We start from the raw sequence: 27,967 nt of genomic DNA, 5'->3' as shown, positions 1-27,967 counted from the left end.
CTAACGGATTTTTTCCACCTGGCAGGCCAACCACTGTGGGAAGCACAGTGACAGTGGCGTGTAATGCCGGGTTTCAACCTCAGCCTGGTAAAGCTCAAACGATAACCTGCTGGTCTGATGGGCAATGGGCACCGACACTCTACTACCCCTGTATACGTGAGTGGGAACGGTCCTATACTTTTCTTTGTGTACCTCTCGTGTACTACGCTCTGCCCATCCCAGGCATTGAGCACTATAGCAGGTTAATCACCCTGGTACTCCATATCCAATGTCAAATTAAAAAGTTAAAAGTAAATAATCGTGCCCGTTCCCGAAGGGAACTCACGACGGCCGCTAACACCCGGTAAACCCTAGCAGATGCAGCGCCTAACGGTGACCAGGCAGGCACAGTGGGTTCGTCAAAGACCATGATTGAGATACGAGAGGAAACTGGTTCAAGTCCTGCCTGGGAGCGGTTTTTCCAGCCGTGCTGCTACCCACAGTCAACTGGGGACTTGTGGCCAGGCACAAGGGGTACATGGGTGCAGCTAATGGGGCGTTCTCGGCACTTGTGCCAGTGGTTGTGAGACTTACCCACTCACCCCCACCGTTAGGCAATGTCAAATTACTGGGACCAAAATGCAAGGTCCTCACAATATTCACGACTTGGAGGGATTTAGAAGTGAAAGGCCAAGAACAAATGTATTGCCATCGCCAAGAATCAAGCCAGGTTTAGGCTTTCCCCAAATCGGCCAGCCAAAGAATTCGCCGAAAACAAGACTTATCAAAAATCGCTAAGCATTTCGCCCATTTTGGAGGGTTCCTTTGAGAATCGCCGAAATCCACCAAATATTGTTGCAATGTGCGTTTAGGAAGGAATGATGTTGCTGCAAGCACGACCGCTCGAGCTCTCTACTTCAGTACTTGCAGTGCTAGTGCATTGAGGTCGTGTGACTCGTGTCCTTTGACCTCCTCTCAAACAAACATTAGCCATTACAGGCATTAGGAAGATCGTTACTAGTAGAATCCCCAAATCAACCGGCCGAAAATTCGCCGAAAAGGAGACTTATCAAAAATCGCTAAGCTTTTCGCCCATTTTGGAGGGTTCCTTTGAGATTCGCCGAAAATCTACCAAATCTTCAAATATCTCATCAATTTTGAAGCCAAAATGCCAACAATTCTTTTAGCCGATATTCCAATATTATTCCGATTTTGCAGCCGATTTTTGAACAATCAGCTGATTTTGCAGCCGAATCTGATGTATTTCTGAGCCGAGCGAAAAGCCAAATAGGCGAAAAAGGGGCTGATTTGGGGAAGGCGTAGCCAGGTTCCACCAAAAATATGTATAAATTGATAGAAAAGGACCAAGGAACTACAAGTTACGCTATAATGTCCACTAATTTATCCTTGGCTCTCCATCCGAGTTCATTTGTAAAAATAAGTATTTTTACTTTTATATCAGATGCAGAGACAAAAGAATATTATATCCCATATACACTATGCTGAAATCCCTCTGTATCATCCATGGGCCTTTCCATACCCAATCTGGGCCGAATTTGTGCTCAAAAACTTCTCTTTTTTATCTAGTTGCTTGTTATCAGATGAGCAACGACACACATTGGGATGTATCAAACGCGGTCGAATTTTATAAATCCTGACTGAACTCCTAGCTTCCTTAGGGCCTACTCCACACGGCTAACCAACTTCTGGGAGATACAAGCCCTGTCATTTCCCAATCATACACTACATTGTACAAAATTATGACCTTACTGATCCCCACCACAAGGGTCCTGCAAAGAATCCAAACTCCACTCTACCCAGACCCAGCAATCCACACTCCACTCTACCCAGACCCAGCAATCCAGGTATCACCAGCAACCCAATCTTTGTGAACTCGTACTCTCGCAGAACATACAGCTATGTGCTCTCCAGACCACAGGGTATAGTACCCGACATCAATTTCTCAAGTCTTTTATTTTAGCGCCGTTTTGAGGGAGGTGGTGCTCCTTTGGGATTCAATTTTTCAGTCTGACTGACGTTCATGCTAACCATGAAATGTATTCAATTATTAAGCACGTGTGACCAAACCTAGACAAAGAATATCATCTGTATCACAGCTCAGTATTCCATAGCAGCAACTTGTAATGACGGACAGCAGTCGGAAGAAACCACATGCATACACGGGTAGAGCCAGAACAATAGTGCAGGGGGCGGGGATCATCGGACCCAACATCTTGTAGTTTTTACCGCCATTCTGTGCTGCCATTTTATGCTGTGCTACTATACACAACACAATATACATGTTCAGGAAGTACACGTGATGATTGTATACTTATCATGCTGCATATGCATGTTCATGTAAAGGTGGGCTCGCACTCTGAACGGTGGGGCATTCATTTTGAAAGGGAGCGGTCAACAAGTGAAGGAGGGCGCAGCGCCCCGCGATGTCACTTTGGCGAGAACCCTGGCATGTGAAAACGTGACCTGCCTAACCACTCATGCTTGCTTGTATGAATTCCAGCACAAACACCAACGATGGCATATCTCCTCTCCAGGACATCAGTTTTAGCACGCTTTCTTGTCTATGAGCCAATGACTTTGCGGTTCTGTGTGACAAACAACAACTCCAGCAGGCAGTACTGTAGTGGAACTTCGAATGTCACCATAAATGGCCTCACTCCGCACACAGTATACTCATTGTCGGCCTACACAAAAACAGGCCACCTGCAGTCCCAGCATACGGCTGCTGTGGCTCTGACGACCCGTGCTCTACGTAAGCAGATCACATATCAGTTGTGTACTTTTGAAAAAAATTATGGTAGGGGTTTCATGGTAATAACAATAGGAGCTGCATCCGCACGTTGTTTCTTCAGATGGGTGGCTTTCTTGAAGCTAGGTACCCAACTTCATGCAGTTTGACTAGATCTTACACATGTGATGGATTTATTGTTTCCTGCATCATGGTCCTGTCAGCAGGACGCCATGCACCGAAATGCTACACAAGCGAACTCAGACTTAAACGAGTGACACTGACTTCAATTAACAGTTTCCTTTGAGACAAGAATGCAATATTACTCAGAAAATGACACACTTCAGGCTCTTTAGGAACATCTTGAACGTTTTCGGTTCCACTAGGTTACTTTCAAGCCTTGTTGTCAGGTCGAATACAGACAAAATCAAATGGACAAGGGCAATGGATTAATTTCATAACCGCAATCAATAAGACTAGCTGAATCGACATTTGTGTATACTTTATTCATGCAATGTAAAACAGTGGAGACAATGTGCAATAAAAAGATGAAAAGCCTAATTTTTGTGTACAGGCGTCACAACAAAGATTGGGTGTCACATACACACAGAACGAAATGTGGAAAAGGTGCAAATGTAAGGGAAACTAGCAAGTGTGAAGTGTGGTGCGATAAAAACAGACAAATAAAATCAATGGCCATAACTAACGACTTGTTGATGACCTTCCTAAAAGCCTAAGTCTGCTTCTGCTTACTAAGTACATAAGTCAGGTTCTCTCTCACACCTCACATTTGCAACAGCAAAACCACAGTGCAGGGTCGGCTGCGGACAGCCACATTGCAAGATAAAAAAGCAAAAAACAAGCTTCGTAAATATTCGAAGTTCGAGAGAACATTGCTTCTCGTTTCTTTCGAATACTCAGCCAACAAGAAGTGTGCACATTCTTAGTGTGAATATACAAAGCTTATAAAACATTCAACAACTTTGCACTACTAGTACTTGCACTTGACAAAATAGAAAAACAATCATCTCAACTCACCGCACGACATTTAGGATGCTCCAACAAATGACAAGCAATGGACTTGACTTTGGGTCGAGAATAATACTACATGGTGTCAGAATTGGGCTGCTGATAACGATGGCTGGATTTTCTATTCCATCCATGAGATGGGAGTCAGACAACCTCCCGGAGGAATTCGCCTCGTTTAGGCAGTATTGTGAATTGATTTTCGGAGGTCCGTACTCAGCGAAGTCAGCGAAAGAGCAATGCTCATATATCCTCCTTTGGATAGGCCGACCTGGTGTGGACATCTACAATTCCTGAACATTTGCAGACGAAGCTGACCGCTTCAAAGTGGACGAATTACTTTCCCGTTTTCAGGCCCACCTGCAGCCGAAAGTAAACGCGTGGCTGGCCCGTTTCCAGCTTCAACAGCAACGGCAAAATGTGGGGGAAACCACTGACGATTTTCTCTGTCGCTGTCGGAACTTGGCAGTGAAGTGCAAATTTGCCGATGCCGGTGAAGTCAACACCCGTTTGCTAGAGCAGCTGATTGTCGGCACCCGACATAAAACGGTACAGGAGAAGCTGTTGGAGAAGGGCGACCAGTTGTCGTCTCTTGACGAAGGGCTGGAAGTTGCGAGGACACATGAAGCTACAGCTACCCAGATGGCTCAGCTAACCGGGTCTCGCTCCGCCAGTGTTAGCCCTGCTGACGTATCCTTTGTTAAAAAGTCTGCTCCGAAGAGATCCAAGGATTTCAAGAAAAAACAACAAAAAAAGAGTTGTCAATTCTGTGGGAAGGAAGACCATGATCGTGCAGTATGCCCAGCTCGATCAGCTGAGTGTAATTTCTGTAAGAAACAAGGGCACTTTGCTACTGTGTGCCAGAAGAAGCAACGATCCTGTGACGCTGTACATACTGTACCGCCAGATGCGCATGCCCCTGGCATGTTTCTCGGCAGCGTCGATGCCGGACGTGACCCTTGGTCTGTGTCGGTGGAAGTCAACAATTCCCCAGTCATGATGAAGATCGACACCGGAGCCGATGTCTCTGTAATTCCAGCAAGTGTATTCCGCCTGTTAGATGCGCAGGCCCTGCGACCCAGTCGTCGTACCCTGATGTCTGCTAACTCAAGCGTCCTCGACGTAGCTGGCGTGTTCGACGCAGTGGTAACACATGCGGGCAAGTCGTCTCGCCAAGAGATTTTCGTTGCCAACAACCTCAAGCAGGCCCTCCTAGGACGCCCTGCAATAGTCGCCTTGGACCTCCTGGACGTCAAGGCTGACATCTCTGAAGTATCGAGCGGTATTCGCGACACCGCGACAGCACGAGCTGCATACCCCGATTTGTTCAAACCTCTCGGCAGGTTCACTGGAGAGCCTCACTGCATTCGCCTCGAAGAAGGCGCCAAACCATTTGCTCTGTCCTGCCCGCGCGACAATGTGGCAATACCGCTAATGCCGATTGTTAAAGCGGAGCTTGAGAAGATGGAAAAGCAAGGCGTCATCGTCCCTGTCGACGAACCAACTGATTGGTGTGCTGGCCTTGTTGTTGTCGCCAAACCTGGAGGGGAGGCAGTCCGTCTGTGCGTTGACTACACACGTCTCAACCAACACGTTCGTCGTGAGCAGTTCGTCTTGCCGGCGGTAGACCACACGCTGGGTCAGTTGGGCGGTGCCAAGTATTTCACAAAGCTTGACGCCAACTCTGGGTTTTACCAAGTGCCCTTGGCCAAGGAATCCCAGAAGTTGACCACATTTATCACCCCGTTTGGGCGTTTCATGTTCACGCGTCTACCATTCGGTATTTGTTCGGCTCCCGAACATTTTCAGAAACGAATGGCTCGGATCTTGAACGGTGTGGTTGGTACCGCATGTCAGATGGACGACGCTCTAGTGTTCGGTAGCACTGAAGAGGAACATGATAACCGGCTGCACCAGGTGCTACAACGGCTCAGCGACAACGGCGTCACACTCAACCCGGACAAGTGTCTCTTCAAAGTCACTTCTGCCAAGTTCTTGGGTCATATCATCGACCAAGACGGCATCCACTCTGATCCCCAGAAGGTGCAGGGCATTCAAGACTTCACGCCATGCCAGGATGTCGCGGATGTGAGAAGCTTTCTCGGCCTCGTCAACCAGCTTGGCAAGTTCTCTCCCTCACTTGCTTCCGTCTCACAGCCGATCCGCGACCTTCTCAAGAAAGGCAATGCCTGGTCCTGGGGACCCCCTCAGCAATCGGCATTTGAAGAGATTAAGGCTCTTCTGTCGTGTACGCCTGTTCTTGCTCTGTACTCTCCCGAGTACCCAACTATTGTCTCTGCAGACGCCTCGAGCTATGGTCTCGGTGCCGTTATCAAGCAGCAACAGCCGTCCGGCGATTGGAAACCCGTATCGTTCCAGTCTCGTGCACTACTGCCGGCAGAGCGTCGCTATGCTCAAATAGAAAAGGAAGCTCTTGGCCTCACCTGGGCTTGCAACCGATTCTCTGATTACCTCATCGGTAAGAGATTCACGCTGGAAACAGATCACAAGCCTCTGGTGCCCCTGTTCAGCACCAGTGCTCTCGACTCTATCCCTCCACGTGTACTTCGGTTCCGGCTCAACCTGATGCGATTTGATTTCGACATCGTACACATCCCTGGCAAAGATCTAATCGTTGCTGATGCCTTATCTAGGTCACCTGCGTCGCGTCCTCTGTCCGCTGATGACGTCCGCCTCCTCGACGACGCAGAAGCTTTTCTCGACAGTGTGGTTTCTTATCTCCCTGCGTCCGATGCTAGACTGAGTGAGATTCAACACCAGCAGGCTCAAGACCCAGTGTGTCAACATCTTGTGCAGTACACTCTGTCCGGTTGGCCAAGTTTACAGTCTGCTCCAGTGTCCGTTAAGCCCTACTACGCATCCCGGCAGTCATTCTGTATCACAGATGGCCTGCTCCTGTACGGTTCCAGAATCGTCATCCCGGACCAGCTCCGTCCAGAAGTCCTCCAGCAGCTCCATGCTGGTCACCTCGGCATCACGAAGACCCGCGAAAGGGCTCGCCAGTCAGTTTGGTGGCCAGGTCTAAGCGCCCAGTTAGCTGATATCGTGTCCAATTGCCAAGCCTGCGCTCGTGACAAGCCAACGCCAATGGAGCCCCTGCTGTCCTCACGTCTTCCCGAGTTCCCGTGGCAGGAAGTCGCTGCCGATTTCATGCAGTTCCAAGGCTCTCAGTACCTAGTTGTCGTCGACTACTACTCCCGATGGATCGAGCTTGCTCAGATGTCCCGTACTTCTGCAGCTTCTCTCATCACGCAACTGAAGTCCATGTTTGCGCGTCACGGCAATCCAGATGTGTTTGTTTCGGACAATGGTCCCCCATTCACAAGTGCAGAGGTTTCAGCATGGCTTCAAGAGCAAGGAACCACCCAGCGCACGAGCAGCCCTCTTCATCCGCAAGGCAACGGCTTAGTGGAACGCGCAGTGCAGACCCTAAAGCATTTGCTGGTGAGGGGAGGTGATCCGTATGTTGCTCTGCAGAGCTATCGTGCCAGTCCACTAGCACATGGCTTCAGTCCTGCGGAGCTCCTCATGGGCCGCCGCATCCAGACGCGTTTACCCATGTCGGCAGACGTTCGACGGCCATACCTCGTAGATCGCACAGCGTTTGCCGCTAAAGACGCCTCTCTGAAGTCCCGGCAAGTGTCGGATTTCAACTCCCGCCATCGCGCTCTCGATGCTACGCCACTGGTCCCGGGTACCGCTGTCTTTGTTCCGGATAGGAAAGAGCCTGGTATTGTCACTGCCGAGCATTCCACCAGGTCGCTTATCGTGGAAACGCCATCCGGTTCGGTTCTCCGCCGCAACCGCAGTGACCTCATCGTCGATCCGCCTGCAGGTTCTGCTAACGACGCTGTGGACAATGGTGAGCCAGCGTCACCTGCCCAACGTCCATCTCCAGGTACTCCCGTCCCTGAGCGTTCCGGTAGAGTTACCCGTTCTGGACGTGCCGTTCATACTCCTATCAGATTCCGTTAAGCGTTACTCTTTCGTCTTCAGCATTATTCCTGTTTTGCTAACTTATCGCTCTCTTGCTGCGCGCCCTGAAAGGGGAGATGTCGTAATATCTGGACTCTATTATGCATACACTACTGTACACTTATGACTGTATGCGTTGCATGCTGTATGTACGTCACACAGGCCGTTTCCCGTAGGCCAGAACTTTGATGTGCTTCACTGGCTCGGGACTTCTCTTGTTTTTGGACTTACCTACTGGTTGTGCATTTCTTGCTCCTCATTAGTTTACTCGTCCATGTCTCCTTGTCCCTATTGAGAATAATACTACAGGGTCTAGTTGCATTTCCTATTAATTTTATTGATTAATGATGGCATTTTTACACTATGTGTGAGTGATACGGTCATTTTAAAACGTTTTTAACAAAATTAAAAAATTGCACGGGTTCGCCTTTTCGTTTCCTTGGGGTTTTAAAAAGTTAAAGGAAACAAACAAAAGTTTTAATACGCTACTGTCTGGAGTTCCCAGTTGACTCTGGGTGCCTGCACGGCTGGGGAAAACCGCCGGTCCATTTCCGCAGGATGACTAAACCTACGTGTGGCATTGTAATAATAAAAATTATAGGGATTCACGGGTAGCCCTTTCCCAAATATGCTCGCCACTTTCTTCCCAACTTTTCGCAACTTTCCCGCAACCTTGGCCCCATGGCATGAGGTCAAAAGGTCATGTCACAGACTACATATCGGACAAATGCATACTCGCTCATTTCTCGCCTGCCTTCAGACTCATTTCAGATAAACAGTAGATCAACGGTAGTTACGATAATTTGTATTCCCTTTTCCGTTCACTGGAATAATGTAGGTTGTCACTCTCTTATTATTGACTACCACAGAAACTTGTGATCTCTATTAAAGCGGTCAAATATCAGCATAATATATTGACCGCTTATATTGACCACTTATATTGACCACTTAGCCCGAGGACTTAGAACTTTTTCCTCAACTTAGAAAAAATCAGAACTGAAAGAAGAAAAATCTGAAACCTAATGCTGGGATATGAACCCAAACTGTCAGAAGTAATGTCAAATGTAAACGGCATATGTACATACAATGTACTATTACAATAGTATTCATTTCTTCCTATAACAAAGAAAACCAGTTTATGTATGCTATGTCGTGATAAATCTATTATTGTCCTCATAATCGGTCAATATATTAAATATAGACCAGGTATAAAAACCTCGTAAAAGACATCGGAGGACCTCGGTCTTTTACTCATTCTATATTTCATAGATTGACCTCTTTAGTCGTGCAATAATAGATACATATATGCAACAGGCTACTGGCACTGTGTAAAGTTGTGGTTCACAGCAGAAAGGAATGTATGAGTTTGCTGTTGCAGCACTTCTGCTATTTCTGCTCCTTTTTTGGTGGCTTTTGCACAAGAAGTCTCCAGTTTTAAGTTGCGATAATGGCAACTTTTGAGCTTTTTCTGAAAATATGGATGGGATTCCAGCAACTTGTACTTGTTTTGGCACGGTTGCGAAAAGTATAAAGTTATGAAGAATTATGGCGTCTTTGAGAAAGGGCTATCCCTGGGTACAGAGGTAGACTGCAGACCAGCATAATTATGTGTTTTGATTTGGTGCCGTAGAATATTATGTCCTATTTGCCGATGGTGCAACCTTTTCCTGCAACCTTTTACTTCTTTGCTACACAGCACCTCCGGCTCCAGTCATCTATTACATATCAGCAACAGCAACATCAATAACCTTCGGTTTCTTCCCGCTCACTGGATACTTCGCCATTGGCAGTTACTGCTGCAACTTTACAAGAACATCGGTGTCAGGAATACCTGGATCGGGAGCAGCAACCATTACAATATGCAGTGCGACCACAACTGTCCTGCTGAAGGGAGCTGAGGAAGATGCTATGTACAACGTGATAGCATTCGCCTACAATACAGCTTCGGATAGGGGAAATAGCACAGCAAGTAATGGTGTGACAACTAGAGCAGCAGGTACTTTGAGAGACTGTGACAAATATGCAACAGGTGGCATAACCTCTCCTTTTCCATACAGAACATTGGTATCTCTACAGTGATAACCTAATTATACATGTAGCAGTGAACTGGTGACAAAAACATTGTAAGCAGTGCTTTACCCAGTAGAGGGCGCTGGTGCAGCAGAAGGATTTGTCCAACATGTACTGCGTAGATACCCTGCCTACTGCGCTGACCATCATCACTCGGGCTTCTCAATGCAACATGTTAATTGACTGATCGTTCTTCTTCAATACAATTCTAATGTTCGCCTAAGTAGGCACCCTCAGGGAAGTGAGAAAACAACAGGGTCGTCGGACACAGTACGGTCACTACGGTATTGACTGTAACACTATTTGCCCGAGGTACCCCGTGAATCAATCAAATGCACTGATTTGGGCTCTAATTTCCCAAAAAATTCGGCTTATAGGCGTTTCACACTCTCGTCTTTATTCGCGTCTTCGTCTTCGTTGCCTAGGCGATCCCGGGGAATCCCCAAAACCTGAGCTGAAGACTTCAAAACGCAGACACGGCCCTATGGGCAGTCTTCGGCCACGTCTTTGTCTTTTTTGTCGTCTTGAACTCTTGTCTGGCCTATCCGCATGCGCAGAGATCTTGGCGGGGAAAATTAAAGTGAGCATGCAACCTGCTAGCCGCATCTGTCAAAAGAATGTTCTTCTTCCGTTCCGTTCTCTTCGACTTTGACATTGAGGTTCCGTTCTTTTCTTTTCATTCCGGTGCCTTTGTTCGTACCTTCACCTTCACCATGACGAAAACGTTTGATAATGAGGCCGAGGCTTGCTTGTTGCGGATTTGGTGCCAGATTGGTGAAGCCGTTCATATGCAATCGCTCGATCGGGAAGCAATTGCCCAAGGCCGCGCCACAAAAGCAAAAGGAAGAGCCGAAGCACGCGTGCTTCTATCGCAGGGCGTAATATTCTTCACCTACAAAAGCGAAATAATGATGACCACAAAACTAAAACTGAGAACTGTTTGTTCTTCCTCGAGGCTGGCTGGTACATGGTGTGGAAACTACAGAACTGCCCCAGATTTTTTTATTTGAATCTACTCGCATGCCGTTATGTTTTTGCCCATGGACTGCTAAAAATGTTGCTGATTGTTGGCAAAACGATGTGTTAGATGTGTGGGTGTGAATCGACTTGTGAAGCAAGTCGACGTTTTGGCTGAAAACGACGTCACAGAAAGACGCGAGTGTGAAACGGCTATAAGCCATCCCTCCCACACGAGTGAATTGTACTTCAGATGGCTGACCGTACCACACTAAAATAATTACCTTCCGATGCCCCTGAACTGTAAATCATTTTAAAAAGCGCTTGCACTACAAGTAGGATAAGCCCGCAGAAGAAGATATTTGCAGAATGGACACGGACACCACAGCTAGAATCGTCACTGACTGTGTGCATTTTACACACCATCATAATGTTATGCAGTGGGTAGTTAGTTTTCCTGTGTATACTTCATATTTTCTGTGTACTAGTGCCAGCGGCTTTCCCAACAGGACTAATAGTATCCTCAACGAGCTACACATCAGTCTCCATCTCATGGACGCCAATCAGTAATCCGTTTCTCCTCAATGGGCGCCTTGTAGGTTACCACGTCCGATATGAAGAAGAAGGAACGGCTCTACCACCTCTCAATGTTTATTGGCCACATGCCACACTGAGCAATTTGAGGGCAGGCTATACGTACAGCATTCGCGTTGCAGCGATCTCAACTGGCGGTATTGGATTGTATGCTCCTCCTCTCAATAGGACTACAAATCAATACTGTAAGGAGCAATTGTTGTAGTTGTAGATGTTTATTTAACGTCGCACAACAAACAGGCGGTTTCGCCTCCTTTGATACATGTGGACGACAGAGGGGATGAGAGAGAGAGGGGGGGGGGGAGGGAGGGGAGAAATACAGAGAGAGGAAGGGTAGAAATAAATAAGTGAGTCAACCTCAGGGCTACAATAAAGCAAAAACGGAATGGGGATAGGATTGTGTAATGATTAATTTCGACGAGTCCTTTTGTACCGTTATTCTTCAAGTCGAATACATGTACAATGGTGATGCGAGCAGCAAAAAAATCCATTTATCTATGAGCATCGCTGGCCTCAAGTGAAGGTCCCTGCTTAGATCCCTGATGGTGACAGTCAATTTTTTCTCCAGATTTTTCCAATAGGTAAACAGTTTCCTCTGAGACAAAAATGCGATAATACTCATAAAAAGGACACACTTCAGGCTCATTACAAACATCTTGAAAGTTTTTGTCTTCACAAGTATACTTTCAAGCCTTCTCATCAGGTGAAATACAGGCAAGGGAAAAGGAACAGGAACAGTGGATTAAATACAGAAAGAAGGTGGTAAAACAGCGCAAAAAGAAAACAAAAACTTTCAAGATGTTTGTAATGAGCCTGAAGTGTGTCCTTTTTATGAGTATTATCAGATTTTTCCCTTTTCCATTCCCTCGACTTATGAATATTAAAAATATACGTGAAGGGACCAAAATGCTACATGTTATCCGTAGTTCGCGTCCACCACTAACGGCAGTTATAAGCAAAATGATGTAAGATGTTGTGTAGTCAGAAGGTGCAACAGCTAGCACAATACTGGCTGATGTGATACTGACATTCAACCACCTGATGATAAGCTATAGCACGTTTTGGATGCGCAAACAAACAGCCTTCTAACTTGGAAGGTTCCAAGGTATGAAATAACATAAGAAAGGGGAAGGTGACTACGGATAACATGTAACATTTTGGTCCTTTCGTTGTAAATTTGATACTTGGGCCTCCATCCGAAAAATATACGTGAAATTAAAATATTATGGAATAAAGGTGAAGGAATAAAAATGTTATGAGTTATGACTAACTGTCTACCAACGTAACCAGAAGTGTTGGAGCTAGGTTTCAGGTCGTTGAATGTCGCAGTACTCCTTGTCAATGTGTGCCATTTTGTCGCACTCGCTGACTGTATACTGATCTGGTTGCGTTGGTGGACAGTTAGTCATAAGTCGTAACATCTGTTTGTCTTTCTCCTTTTTCTATAATTTAATTGGCTCACCATCCGAGTTCAATTAAAATATCCATTTCACTTTTCATTCAAGAATGGACTCGGTTGGAGAGCAAAGAATAAATTTATAGAAGATAAAAAGGACCAAGGAACTACAAGTTACGCTATAATGTACACTAACACCACAAGTTACTAAACATTCAGCTCATGCGATAACATTGCACGACACTGACCGACGGTGCTGACGTTCTACATCTAACTGGCTGACAGCTCTAGCACTTGAATCGTGGTTTGACCATATTGTCCAATGGTCTTGCCAGTATCGTCATCGACATGCATGAACATCCGCCAACGTCCTTCGCAGCTGAGACTTTCATCTCGTGCTTGTCTTGGTTGCGCTAACCTTACCCTCCTATGTTATCATATAACTTAAAATCTTCCAAGTTGGAAGGCTGTTGGAGTGCGCATCCAAGATGTGCTAGAGCGGTTAGCCAGTTAGTCGTAGAACGTTGGTACCGTCAGTCAGTGTCGTGCAATGTTATCGCGTGAGTTGGTCCTTTATTAACTGGTGGTGACAGTGGACATCATAGCGTAACTTGTAGTTCCTTCGATCTTTGTCTTTTTTTCTTTTCTATAATTTCTTCATCCAGACTGTATTTGATGGATTCTCCAAAAGTAAATGGATACTTAACAAGAGAGTTTCCTGGAAGGGTGGATGAGATGAAAGGGAAAAGTGAAAAGGGACAAGGGAAAGGACTTAGCAGCAAGGAGGGCGAGTTGAAGTGACATTGGATTACTTCATTTCAAAACAATGTCAAGCGATGGAGACGATGGAAACTGACAAACTAAAACGAAAAGAGAAATTCATGTAAGATAGAAAAATTGCACGGGGTCGCATACAGGGCGGGTCATGAACAGCCTTTCTGCTTCCGTAGGACGCCATCACCCCATGATCAGGCGTCAGATTCAGCTCCTAAACGGTGCACAAGGAGGAGGGGGGGGGGGGAGATCAGATCCACCAACCAGAAGCCAAAGGCATTGAATTATTAAGGTATAAATTGAAGTCACAGGATCGGTCGGAGAAGTATTGCTTGAAAAGAGAGAAAAAATCCCCCCCCCCCCCCCCCCCGGTACTAGAACCCAGGTACCTTGCTTGTCATGAGCAATGCTCTAACCACTGAGGTATGGGACCGGGCTGAACCTAGAAGGCGCAGACAAGTTGTTCACTTCAAAGGCAGCTCACAACACGTGCCACATATACTGATGGCACTTGGGTCTTTCTCCCTCCCCCAGGAGACCAACCACAGTCAGTTTTTGGACCCTACCAGAAGTGAAAGAGAGAGATAAATTTATGAAAGGATTGGGAGAACTTCAAATTCAAAGGAACAGTAGGAGAAGTGAACTGCCTGAAAAGAGAAACAAATTGCCAGACCCACCAGGACTTGAACCCGGGACCTTGCTTGTCATGAGCAATGCTCCAACCACTGAGCTATGGGACCGGGCTGAACCTAGAAGGCGCTGACTAGTTTTCACTCCAAAGGCAGCTCACAACACGTGCCACACATACTGATGGCACTGGGGCCTTTTTTTCTCTCCCCCACGGTCAATTTCTGGACCGTATTACCAGAGGTGAAAGAAAGTGGTTAATTTTGAAAGGATTGTGAGAGCTTCAAATCCAAAGGATCTGTAAGGGAAGTGAACTGTCTGACCTGAAATAATAATGTACTTCATATAAACGAGAGAGCTTGGAAGCTCAGGGCCCTACGCTATGCTTTTTTGCCTTGATGACCTAGACAAAAAAAGCATAGGGATGTTATAAATTCTTTAAAAAATTCCTTTTTTTTTTAGACATAACCTGGGATTCGAACCCGCACTATCGCGCGCCCTGCATGCATCCCCCGGACACTTCGCATACATACTAATTCTTCCAAGTTGTTTCACATTGTGATCTTGCATTTGAAAGCCCTATTTGAATATGCATTGTGGCCAGCCGTCTTTGATGGCACGGTACGGTAGGGGATAGGTACGGGACAGGTACGATCGAGGGTAATACGACACCGTCTCCCGTACCGTACCGTACCATCAAACACAGCTGGCCACATACAGCTGCCCGCAATATTCAAATAGGGCTTTCAAACGCAAGATAATAACGTAAAGCAACTTGGAAGAATGGGTATGAATGCGAAGTGTATGGGGGAATGCATGTAGGGCGATAGTGCGGGTTCGAATCCCAGGATATGCCTGAATTATTATTTATTTATTATTATACGCATTCCCGCGGCAGCGTCAACCAAGCAGTTATGCTTGATCCACACGTTCGCTTATGCTGGACATTGAAACAAAGCAGATGTGGACAGCTCCTAGAGAATGGGGCTCTACAAAACCAATGATCGAAGTTAGTCCTTCAGTAACATGGAGCGTCATAAAATTGGTCTCATTGGAAAAATGTCATCAATATTGTCTCCTCATGTAGCATCATGGTCAATGGGTGGCCAGATAATTATACGTATGAGGTTGAGTTGCCAGATAATTATTAAAAGATTCAAATAGTAATATTATTATAGAATGGTTGTTATGAGTTTATAAGGGTGCCATGGCTGTTTCTACTTGTGACGAGGGTGTGCACAAACACTCTTCACCAGCGCGTTCCATGCTGGACGGTCCACAGCAATCCGCTCCAGACGGCGCAAGTCCTCAACACTCCGCAGGTGCCCATTGTTCGACTGGGACAGATCGGTGTGGAGCTTTATTGGTAGTGTCACCCTCGGCCTCCCACGGTACCTCCCCTCGGGTGCCTGAAAGTATTGCTCCATGCTCAATCGTGCTGGCGTGTCCTTACCCAGGCGAAGCACATGTCCGAATAAACTCCAGCGTGAATTTCGGATCAAGTCCGACACCGGCTCCACTCCACATCGGGCATACAACGCCAAATTACTAATCTTTTGTGGCCATGTGATGCCGAGAAGTGACCTGAGTTGCCTTCTATGGAAAGCGTCCAGGGAGCGTTCGCTAGCAACCGTCAGGCCCCAGGTGCCTGAATTATAGAGAAGTATCGGCATGATAAAGGCGCAGTACAACCTCATACGCAGAGGCTCTCGGATCAGTCCTCGGCGCTTCCAAAGAGACCACATGGATCGGAAGGCAGCCTCGGCCAATTGCCTGCGACGTGTCACATCCTCAATGTCGCCCAGGAGTGAGCCCAGCTTTCGGGATGTCCTCCAGCGCTCGTCAATTCTGTCTACAGATCGACCCAGCTCTGTCCACTCAGTTTTGGTGTTGTTGACTCTCAGGGCCCACTGCCCGAGAGTGTGGTCTATGACCGGTTCGAGCTCTGTGAGCCATTGACGACTAAGGCTTATGAAATCAGTGTCATCTGCGTAGACAAGCTCAAACGGAATGTTGATGCTTTGATCCATTGGCGGTCTGTTTCGTGCCACCTGGGTGCTCCTCAGATCTCTCAGTGCTGCCTCTAAGTATATAACAAACAACACCGGGGAGAGAGAATCACCCTGCGGGGTGCCAATTGTAGTTTCAAGGGACTCTGATACTGCCCTGCCGATGCGTACCTGCAGAGTTGTGTTGGTCAACAGCACTCTAACCAGCCGAACATCATCCTCCGTCAGGAAAGACTCGAGAACTGTCAACAGTTTGTCACGATGTATACAGTCGAATGCTTTGGACATGTCGATTCCAAGAATGGTCATTTCCCGCCGATAATGCTGACATGTTGCTGCAAACCATCTGTGGCTCCAAACAAGGTCCGCTGTAGATCGGCCTGCTCTGAAACCACTCTGCGTCGGAGACAAGTACTCACCGACTTTCGACGATATTCTTCGCAATGTAATAATGGAGAGCGTTTTGCGTAATGATGTAAGGAGGACAATAGGGCGCAGATTTCCAGGTGGTCCAACCGTCTTTCCTGGTTTCTGCAACGGTACCAGTGTGCCACATCCCAGGTCAAGGTGCTGGTGAGTTGTAAACATGCTGTTGAACAGACAGGCAATGTGAGGTGCTAGGTTTTCTCTTCCATATTTCAAGAGTTCGCCTGGGACTCCATCTGGGCCAGGGGACCTTCCATTATTCAGTTTTCACTTTTTTTCAGGATATGCCTGAAAAAAAGGAGAATTGAAAAATTTATAACAGTGATGGTGAGGTACCAGGGACTCCACCGACCAAAGGTCTCGGCTTCAATGCCACAAGCACGCACCAGGAAAAGGAAACAGAAATGTAATACAGAGACCAACAAGGGAGTTTGTCACCACAAACTAACCTTTTTTGCCCTTGTTGTTCTGCGTCTTTCTTATCATTTAAAATTCACCTCGTGTGTTTTTTAGTGCTGTCATTACGTTAGAGCTGGCATTTCCTGCCGACTGACTGGGACTTGACCTGTGCTTGACAGTATAATTTCATTTTTCATTTCTTTGTGTACAGATGCACCACCGCCAATAATTTCCAATGTGGAGGTGCTGGCGACAAAGGTCACCGTGAACATCTCTGCAAGCCCAGGAGATTACCGTTTCTCCGAGTTCTGCTGTTACTTCACGAGGTATTCCGTATCTAATATACCAAAGTCCAACAGGTATAAGGTGACGGTTTGTAACCGTACTAGTCCCATTGTCTTCTCACCCGTTGAGGAGGATGCCAGTTACGGTCACCCGCTGCTATACTGTGTAGTAAGGGACACACTTCCACGTGACGGATATCTCACAATTATTCAAAACTTCACCACACCAGCAACAGGTAAATAATATGATTGTTCTCATGTTGTTGTTCTCAGGCCGAATTGTTGCTACTTCTAGTCCCGCACCATGTCCACATTCACCGATACTTTAAAACACAACAGGTCCACATTCACCGATACTTTAAAACACAACAGGTCCATGATCCAGGATGACATTTGGACCATTGCCTTTGCCTTGGTACAGTCAAACCTTGTTAGGACGAGCTTCAAGTGACCAAACAGGTTTTTTTGTCTTATCCGGAGTTCTTCTTATCCAAATTTGACAAAATAATTGATATACACATCATATGGATTGTATTTATGTGAAGGTGCATACTGTGGCAAATGTAAAACATTTTTTTCATAACATAACCCAGCAACAGGTAAGTACAATATGCAATGAATTCATGACAGCATATCCTCCGCCTTTTAACAGGTTTTGCTTGTACAAGAGAGCCTCGAATTTTTTGCACAGGTAATAAAAACTATACAGGTGAGAATTGATAGTAAATTCAGCAAGTGCAGTGTGACAATGGACATGCATGTGCAAGAAAATGTCACCGCACTCGCACTATTCCAGGAAATTTGCACTCACACACACTTGCACATGCATGTCCATTGTCACACTGCACTTGCTGAATTTACTATCATTTCTCACCTGCATAGTTTTTATTTATACCTGTGCAAAACATTTTCCCAAGTTTGTGCTATTTTTCGTACTATTCTTGTATCTTCGTTGCTTCACTCCAAGTGTATAAATCCTATTGTAGTTTCATCATTCTCTTTGGTCACGAATTCCATTGATAATTGTGACAAGAAAACATTCTGGAATACATTATTCGTCCCCATGGTTGTGATATGAGCGTGCATTTAGTCATATTCATTGCATTATAAAGATTATTGTCTCCACGTCGCCTTTTTACTTACTTGTATGACTTAGCTTATGATACGGGTAATGTTTTTTTGTGTTAGCGATGACAGTAAGACGTTATCTCCATCCGGGTGCTAAACTTGATTGATTGTCATGTATTGTGGTAGAGAGTGTAAGCTTGAAAAACTAATCCTGAAAGCGCTCAACGTGGTATTGACAGGTCAGCGCCCAGGAGATTTCCCCTTGCACACTAATCGTCGTGCCAATCTCTGCGAAGTTTGTGTTGTGTTTGGCCTACAAGCCAAGCACAAGTCCATTGTGGGGACAAGACAAAGATTGCAGATACTTCTTTTGAAGTATATTTACGTCGAGCATGCACATTCATAATACAGATGAGAGAGAGAGAGAGAGAGAGAGAGATCATACGAGCAGAGACAATGCTGTGGCAACCACCACTACTGTCGTGGACATGGCAACCCGATCGAATGACTGGGGCCGGTGCCCTCAGTGCGCATAGAACGTTGCATGCACAGAGCACATGTTGATCATTCGCGTACTCACGGCTGCATGGCCGGCACCCAAGGGCCGACTGGATTTCCTCGTCCACCGTGTGTGTGTGTGTGTGTGTATAGTACTTGTGTGTGTGCGTGTGTGTGTGTGTGTGTGTGTGTGTGTGTGTGTGTAAGTAATACTTCCGTGTGTGTGGCTGTGTGTGTGTGCGTGTGTGTGTGTGTGCGCGCGCGTGTGCGTGTGTGTATGATTTCGGATACCTGCTGCTGGGTGTATGCAGTCAATGTATGGTTTTACCTGAACCTCAACTTTTTTCCTCCCATTGAACAACATTCCGTGACCGTGCTGCCACCCTTATTTCACATTTGCTCTGTAGTGCTCCTGCTCATTTTTTTCTATTTTTGTATTTTTCTGTTTGGCGCGCATGAGCAGTGCTGAGGCCGAGACCCCTGGTCGGTTTAGCTGCTCTTGCCCCGCCTCCACTGCTTCGGCTGCCATCGCTATGTGCATCTCTGTGCGTTTTTGCCGGCGGTTGCACCATGATGGTTTGTGGGTATCTTGTAAAAAAAAAAACCATAGTAGTATTATGTACCTCCTCCCGTACATTAGAGAGGTTCCGCACTACGTAAAGTTGAGCAACTTTACGTTAGTGGGCGGGAAAAACCCGTGAATTCGCGAGTTTGCACTCCACTTACGGAAAGTTGTCTACGGAGAGTACGTAGATAGGACTCTGATAACGTAGCTGGTCCGTAAGTGGATTGGGGTACAAATTTATGACTCTCTCCCCAGGTCGATCTGGTCGCACACTGCCGCGTTCAGAGTTGCCAAGGGCAGCTACGTGATTTAAAAACTTCGTATGGCGGAACCCAGATGCGCATGCAGTTTACGTAAGACTTTCCGTAGATCGACTACGTTTTTTTCTAACGTAATTACGTTATGCGGAACCTCTCTATTGCCTCCTTCCACAACCTTTCCCAGCTGACCTGTATGCACCCCGTACTTACCCTCAGGTACATGACTGTATTGTTTTCGCTTAGTATTAGTTAGTTCTCTTTGTTATGATTGCTTTTTTTCTTTTTCTTTTTACCAGGCGTGAGCCATCCATCCCCTGAATTCATAGGTGCCAAACATTCCCTTTTTTTCTTTTTCTTTTTACCAGGCGTGGGCCATCCCCTGAATTCATAGGTGCCAAACATTTTACGTTTTTCATTGTCTATCATGCATTTTGTCTATTAAAAAAAAAAAGTTCCTGCGTTTTGCATGGCAGGGAAAAACACTTACCCTCACGTACCCACCTTTTCTTGGCCTGGGTAGCTACTTGCGCACCCATATTTGCCATAGCTACCCAGACCCTTTATCTTGCAGTCCTTCTCTCAAAAACTCTCTCTCTCTTTCATCATGTAATCGTTCGTCTTTCCCTCCGTCTCTCGGCCTCCCTAATAAATGTTGGCCTACCTACCACATACCTGTTCCTCGTTCCCTTGTGTATGTTATCATGGCAGAAGTTACGTTTTCAACTGTAGCGCACACTACAGGTTGTGCCTTCCGCAAAGCCATGGCGCTGACAATGGCATTCCTTTCTTTGTAGGTGTTAATAGCCCACACCCAAAATGTCCAGGAACCGAGTTCGAGAGAAAACCCTTTCCTAAATCTAAAACTTTCATCAGCAGAAACTAGTCCGATGTACAACAGTAGGATACAGTCCAATAAGCATAGTCTCCTGATGATCGCGTAAGAACTTGCGGCAAGAAAATCTCGTGGAGAGATGCATAGATTGTTTCCACCGAACCTTGTGTATGGTGGAAGCTTTGGTGAATGCAGCTCTACATTCTGCTTTTAGAGACCGTGCAATTACACTTTCCGCTTTTTAGGCCAGATCAGGCCAAGGACAGTAAATTTCAAATCCGGCCAGGTTTCACTAATTTAGGACATGACATGGCATTGCGTTCATGGCAACATGTATGTAAAGGCGGTCAAACATCCAGAGTTTTCAAAACTCAAGTAGGTTTTAGCCTCAATTCAGACAAAATTTGTCTTTCAAAAACCAGCTGGACGATTTTTGAATTGTAGATTTTTACGTCGGCTGCAATGGACGGCTGGGATGGTCAACTGTGCAACAAAGAAGCTGAGGCAAAAGAGAAAGACTTATTTTCTTATTAGTAAAAAAAGAGAAGAAAACACATGAGAACGAGGTATGCAGCAACTATCCTACTGATTGTCCCAGCTAGCCCAACTGCATATCTTGCCAAACGTGTTACCTATGCTGGGACCATATTGTGGAACCAGCTCCCCGCTGCGGTCAGGCAAGAAAGAAAACGTAATCGCTTTAAGTCAATGGCTCTTGCCTTTTTGCTAACCAGATAAATAAGCCTTTTTTTACAAATGCTGTATGCACTGCTCTTTCCGTTATTCTTCCTATGCAAGTCGCAACTCTTGTTTTGAGTTGTTTTTCTTCTCTCTTTTTCTTTCCCTACTAGTTGCTGTTACACTCACTGATACTTATGCACAGATATACAGCATTCCCTCACTAGTGGGACCATTGTTATTAGGCTAGGGCCTGTTTTGGACTTCCCACTCTAAATAAAGAATACAAACAAACAAATCCACGACTGTACGAGTAACACGATGATAAAGAGTCAGAACGTGCGATATTAGGGCGCAAACCTGACAGGCTACTGAGACCTTCAGCGACCTGAGACCTAGCTCTAACACATCTCCAGTGCGCAAACCAACAGCCTTCCAACTACGTGGAAGGTTCATGGTTACGTAGGGCCGAAGAGGGGAAGTTGAGCGCAGCGAAAATGTGCACAAGCTAAGACCTACGGCAACAGAGAATGCCGACTGTTACAGTACGATTACGAGACCAGTTAATAACATGACAATGCGGTCTAACTACAATTGGGAGCAGCAAAGCAACACACCACCCAACTTGGGTGGGTCAGCAATATCAGAGATAAAGGAAGGAGGAAGCTTTGCGAAAACGAATTGTACAGAACCGGACACCAATATCTAACGGTACTCCTCATGCATCACACTATTGTGGACGAGTTGACCACACAAACAAGTAGTTCCACACGACGTACATTTCGCCGCGTTGTTAGTGACGGCTCATCAGGTGTTCAAAATTTTAACTCGTATACTGAGCCAGTAATAAACGTTAAAAAAATATAAAAAAAGAGAAGAAAACACATGAGAACGAGTTATGCAGCAACTATCCACGACTGTAACAAGATGATAAAGACTCTGACTGTTTATCATACTGTTACAGTCGTGGATAGTTGCTGCATAACTCGTTCTCGTGTGTTTTCTTTTCTTTTTTTATATTTATTATTGGCTCAGTATCCGAGTTAAAATTTCTTATTAGTCCTCCTTGTAAGAATGAAGTTGAAGACACCACTGCAGCTGTACTTATGGTTGATAAATATGGTGGTAAAGACACACCTGGCAATATGGCGGTAAACACACGCGTGCCCACACATGCTCTCTAAGCTGCAAACTAGCACAGAGCTCTCCTTCTCACCACCACCACCATCAGTTCTCGCCTGGCGCCTAGTCGATGCATGGTTGGCGGTATCCGACATAGCAGGCTGGTACATCAGTTTGCGCCTGGCGCCTAGTCGATGCATGGTTGGCGGTATCCGACATAGCAGGCTGGTACATCAAGTAGTGGTGTCTTGAACTTCATTCTCCCGAGCCAAGCTCCGTATGAAGACATCCAAGAAGAAGATTGCCTGATGAGTCCAGCGGGGAAGAAACGTACGTCGCAATCGAGCTATGTCGTTGCTGTGTCATCTTCTATGTGCCATGCGAACTGATGGTGGTGGTGGTGAGAAGGAGAGCTCTGTGCTACTTTGCAGCTTAGAGAGCGTGTGTGGGCAGGCGTGTGTTTACCGCCATATTGCCAGGTGTGTCTTTACCACCATATTTATCAACCATAAGTCCTCCTTGTAGCTATATTTATTTTCTTGCGCATGCTTTGTGTATGGTGTGACGTCAGAGTCAGAGTCATGCCGCTACAGAATAAACGAATGACAGACCATGATCAGGAACCTGGTCTGGGGAAGCTGAGAATGAAGCAAAATTCAGCGGCCTTGAAATGGCGGCCGAGTGATAGGTAGGTGTACCAAGCTCTTCATGGAATTTTACTGTGGAAGCTTGAACCTTTTAATTCAAAATTTGGGATGGAATCTTCAAATTTCGTCTTATCACCTTTCATTATGCATTGTTCTCTATTTGTAGCTCCACAAGTCGCCCCGTCAGATATACAATTCAGGTCAAGCACAGCTACAACTGTCCGTATCAGCTGGTCGGCCGTGGACCCATACGAGTTAAATGGAGTACTGGTGGGATACAATGTTACATGCTGGCAAGGCACGAACCTGATAACGTATGTGCACACTACAACAGAGAACGCGAACGTGACTGGCTTGAAGTTCAACTCCATGTATAAAGTTTCAGTTGCAGCCATCTCATCAGGAGGGCTAGGTATTTACTCAAAGTACACCCCTGTCACTACATCACAGGATGGTAAGTGTCGTGTTCTTTAATATTCCGGTACTGTGTGTTGTCAATTCTTTTATCAACTGCATTGATGCACTTGCATTCCATAATTCCGAATGTTATTCTTTAAGTAAACAAGCGTTTCGGAGACAGCAGTTTTAATGCAGCTACAGGAAGGACTAATTGCACTGTAAGCATTTCCTATATGTTGAAGTGTATGTGTAAAATGTTGTACGATGATCGCAAGGCACACAACGAAAGGGAAAGAGAGGATTTGTTCAGAACAATTTTCTTGTTACATTCATCAGCGAATCTACGTACCAATGGAATGAGGACTACTTGAAACTAATTTTATATGGACAAATAAAAGGGAACAAACGATGTATCGACGACTGCATACTGCTGTGGAGACATGGCTGGAGAGGTTTAACAGCACTTCTAGATCACTTCAACGGAGAGCACACTATTATCAAATTCACAATGGAACACTCGGTCAACGAAACTCAGTCAGTGAACTTCCTAGATCTAGCGCTGTCTGGGCGTGGAAACAGCATAGAGTGGGAGCTCTATGTTAAGCCTTCCCACAGTGGTGTCCACCTGTCTTATGAATCATGTCTCCCCTGGTCGAGTAAAAGAGCTGTTGCACCGAACCAATTCTCTCGAGCTATCCGTAACTCATCAACACCGGAAGCGGAAGACAGGAGCATGTCCATAATTGAAGAGTTGCTCGAGAGAAATGACTATCCACGCACTGAGATAAACGCAGCATGACGAGTAGCCAAGGGGAAAAGACAAGATACACACCCGTCTCAACAATAGCAGCGTGACAGCAAGCGCAGACACAACCAATTCAAGTCGGTCATCAAACTGCCCTTCATCAACGATTCACTTGCCGCTCGTGTCTCACGATGTGTTCGAAAGTTCAGCCCGCATGTTCGTATTGTCTTTGTGTCTGGTCCTTCTTTGAAGGATATGTTGGTCCGATCATCGAGTGCTGTACGTGTGTGTCCCCGTGAGAAGCAGCGATCGGAGGTGAAGAGAGGGAGAGGTCGACCAATGGAGTGTCGTGCATGTGATGCGAGTATGGTGGATAGTCAGTGTTTAGTCAAAGGTGTTGTCTATTGTATGTCTTGCACGTTGTGTGCGAAATTGTACGTTGGTGAGACCGAGCGGCCGGTGAGGGACCGATTCGCTGAGCACTACCGAGAGGCAAGGGCGATGGTGGCGAAGACTCCCTGGGGCTTCCACTATCGTACCCAGCATCGAGAATCTTCAAAGTCTTCCAACTTTCTGCCCTTCCACCAGGCAACGATTCTTGGCAGGGAGGCTTTGCTACCATCAAGGAAACTGGTTGAAGCTATCAAGATAAGGAAGCGCAAACCAGCAGTCAATTGCGATGACGGCTGGCGCCTAATTGACTGATTGGATGTCACCGGATCGTCACTGGAATCGACGCCCATCTCCTCGAACTACCACTGGACTTTACCACCTGACACAGCACATACACATACTTTGCACATACACCGCTGTCATATACATAGATCGCCTTTAGCATTCCCACGCTTGAAAGTGTTCTTGTATGTGCTGTGATAGTCTTACTAGTCTTCTTTCTTCTGTTTAGGTCATCTTACTGGTGATGATTGTAAACTTTAGTGTTAGTGTTAGTTTTCTTGCCTTCTTGCCACATTGTGTCTGTGTGTATGTGTGAGTTTTCTCATCTTTCGCTCTGTTTAGGTCACCTTACAAGTGATGATTGTTTAGTTTGTTGGCCTTGCCAATTGTGTCACCACAATCTGTTAGTTCTAGAACATTCATCTGCCTGCATTATTCGTCGTTATATTTCGTGTTTTTGCCTCCCCTTCCTCAATGCCCTTATGATGCCCAATGGGAGAAATATTGGCAAAGTGATTTATTTGGTGCAGCTGAGAGCCTGTTGCCGGAATGGCGGTGTTTTCAAGTGCAAGAAATACGCTGCAATGGAGTTTGGGAATTCTGAAGAAAAATAAAAGGGAAAGAAAGAGAAAAACAAAAAAGTCGGATGCTGAGCCATAAATAAATGTAGAAAGGAAAAGGACATACGGATACGAGTTAAGAGTAACTCTCCATCACTGTAACTGGATACTGTATACAGTCAGAAAGTGCAATAACTAGGCACAAAACTGACAGAGTACTGAGACATTCGAAGTCCTGACACCTAGCTTCAACACATCTTCGTAGCGCTAACCGACAGCCTTCCAACTTGGAAGGTTCAAGGTTATGGAAAGACCAAAGAGGGTTTCTGACTGTATAATCCAGTTACAGTGATGGAGAGTTACTCTTAACTCGTATCCATATGTCCTTTTCCTTTAAAACAAAAAAGGTGATTATACCGGTCATTACTTCCTGCCCCGCTGCCAGTCAGACCCAAGAATAGAGAAAACAAGAAATTGTATGTAATAAACGGGGCATGTCATCATCATAAGCCACACACATCGGCATAGAATATCAAAAAGTACAGCGGAAGACCCCCTTGAAACCGGGGTTGGTGGGCGGGCAACTTCAATTACCACGAGGAAAACAAAGACCATGATGGCAGGTTCAATGGAGTTGCGCAGAACAAGAGCAAACGCACGAAAATATTGGTGAGTGAAAAGTACGTTTTTTGCTCTCTTTTGCTCAGCCGTGGAAAACAAAACTTCACCATTGTGGTCAGCAGCCTCAAAATCAAAATCGAGGCAAAAATGTGTCTTTGACAGTTCACGTGTAACAGAACATGAGTATTATCAACCAGAATCATCTATCCAATATCTCGAATCGCCAAAGAAGTCGGATACGTGGAATTTGGCTGCAGTTTGTATACTACTCATGCATCCTAACCTTACTTTTACCTCATGCATGGCTAGCTAGTAGCTACTGACTCATGTGCATGACTTGTTGTCGTGTGGTTTGCAGTTCCACCAACTCCAAAGGTCACATCTAACTCATCAACTCCAGCAACAATTACTGTGGTGTTTGGCGCACTGACTGGTCGTTTCACAATTCATCGGTATTGCTGTCTGTACCACCGTGAAAGAGTCTCCGGGACTCTATCGCCAACAACCTCTACAACGGTTTGCAGTCAAGTCACAACCATCATACTGAAAAACCTGGAGGAGGATGCAACGTACTCCATAGAGGGGTTTGCCAACAACACTGACATGGAGATTAGCCCACATACAACGCCATTCAGTCTCGAAACTAAACCCGAAGGTTGGTGATAAGTAGCAATGCCAGTAATGTGCTGAATGGCTTCCTCAACCATAGGATGTTACCTAAGAAATTCTGGTGGTCTGTGCCCCTTTAGAACTATCATTTGAATAGATTTTTGGTTATTACGCTAAATGTCCCTTTCAGGGATAGGGAATGGAATCAAGTGTGTCGTATTCCTCGCCCGAAAAAGACTCATTTTGGTCAGTTCCGACAAAGTAGATTGTGGCCCAACGGGTTCAAAATCATCCAAAACCATACAAGGACTGAAAAAAATTCATGCAGCTATGTTTTCCCCATGCATGGCCACGAATTCCAAAAGAGGTGTGAATTTGACGAGAAGTTTGCTCCGCACCCAGCTGAGGGTGTATTTCCGAGTCAAAGTGCCCTATTCCTATCAACTTGTTATATGGAATATGAGCATAGAACTCTATTCCTCACACTGACATACCTCATTCTTCAGGGATGTCTGTGAGCTGTTGGGATGCCATTCTGATCATTTCCCCTCAAAGCAGTACAGAGTTAGTTTCCTTGTCCATGTCCCCGGTCACCTAAGTGGTCGCTGAAACCAGACTTTGCATGCATGATATTTTACTCAATATAAGGACGGTATTTCATCTAGGGCCTTCACTGAAATGACCGCAAGAAGAAAATTCCTGCATTTTGAGCACGTATTTTTGAAGTGAGAAACGGATTATAGAAAAGCCAAAAGTGACTATCATCACCGCAAGCTGATGGGTAAATTCTTCCTGGCTTTTTGACGTTGTAATGTATGTTTGGATCTGACACAGGCCCATCTGAGCCACCGGCATCTGTGAGCGTCACGGATGTCAACAGAACATCACTCTCAGTGGTATGGAATGAAGTACCCTTGCTTGGTCGCAATGGTCCAATCACACACTATCTGGTCAAGTACAACAACAGCCATGACCGACGTGTTGGAAGTGATCAGCTCTCACTCACACTGCATCACCTTCAGCCCAACACAGACTACAACATCAGTGTATCGGCTATAGGTCACGGAGGTCAAGATGGCCCAGCCAGAAGTAGTGGCATTATCACAACACTTGAAGCTGGTCAGTACCGTAGCTGGTGGCGGAATTGGTGTTGAAATTCACCATTATCATAAGCAGTGTTTATGCAGGCTGATCTGACTGGTATCCAGGAACATTTCGGCCAAAGAAGTATCAGTCCCGAATGAGGTGGCAGGGTTGGGTTTATATATATATTTTTTTATTCATTGCAACATCTCAAGGTTCAGAGAGTGAGTTCGGTTTTGCCCGAGAATCGACGTTGAATCCGTTCATGAATCGCCCCTGGATTTTCACATCACCGCATGCAAAAAGGGCGAATGGATTC

The 27,967-nt window shown here is 45.8% G+C and overlaps 1 protein-coding gene across 1 annotated transcript; it reads left to right on the top strand.

The window, feature by feature from the left end:
- LOC135828635 (receptor-type tyrosine-protein phosphatase F-like) lies at positions 1 to 27,768 on the top strand. The gene is made up of 8 exons (XM_065341053.1): positions 1 to 156; positions 2,501 to 2,752; positions 9,447 to 9,746; positions 11,266 to 11,556; positions 17,214 to 17,522; positions 23,123 to 23,410; positions 26,315 to 26,611; positions 27,400 to 27,768. The coding sequence occupies exons 2-8, from the start codon at positions 2,515 to 2,517 to the stop codon at positions 27,717 to 27,719; spliced, it is 2,043 nt and encodes a 680-aa protein (XP_065197125.1). The 5' UTR covers positions 1 to 156; positions 2,501 to 2,514; the 3' UTR covers positions 27,720 to 27,768.
- The last annotated feature ends 199 nt before the right edge of the window (positions 27,769 to 27,967 follow it).

The sequence above is a fragment of the Sycon ciliatum genome, chromosome 12 (genome assembly GCF_964019385.1).
Source record: "Sycon ciliatum chromosome 12, ocSycCili1.1, whole genome shotgun sequence".
Lineage (NCBI taxonomy): Eukaryota > Metazoa > Porifera > Calcarea > Leucosolenida > Sycettidae > Sycon > Sycon ciliatum.
Note: the sequence above shows the minus strand (reverse complement) of the source record. Positions and strands in the feature narration are given on the sequence as shown.

What these genes read in the sequence shown, in the direction of transcription:
- LOC135828635 (XM_065341053.1), top strand. Translation starts at nt 2,515, where the DNA reads ATGGCATATCTCCTCTCCAGGACATCAGTTTTAGCACGCTTTCTTGTC. An exon ending in TCTGACGACCCGTGCTCTAC is followed by an intron (nt 2,753 to 9,446) that starts GTAAGCAGATCA and finishes TTTGCTACACAG; the next exon opens with CACCTCCGGCTCCAGTCATC. An exon ending in TGTGACAACTAGAGCAGCAG is followed by an intron (nt 9,747 to 11,265) that starts GTACTTTGAGAG and finishes TCTGTGTACTAG; the next exon opens with TGCCAGCGGCTTTCCCAACA.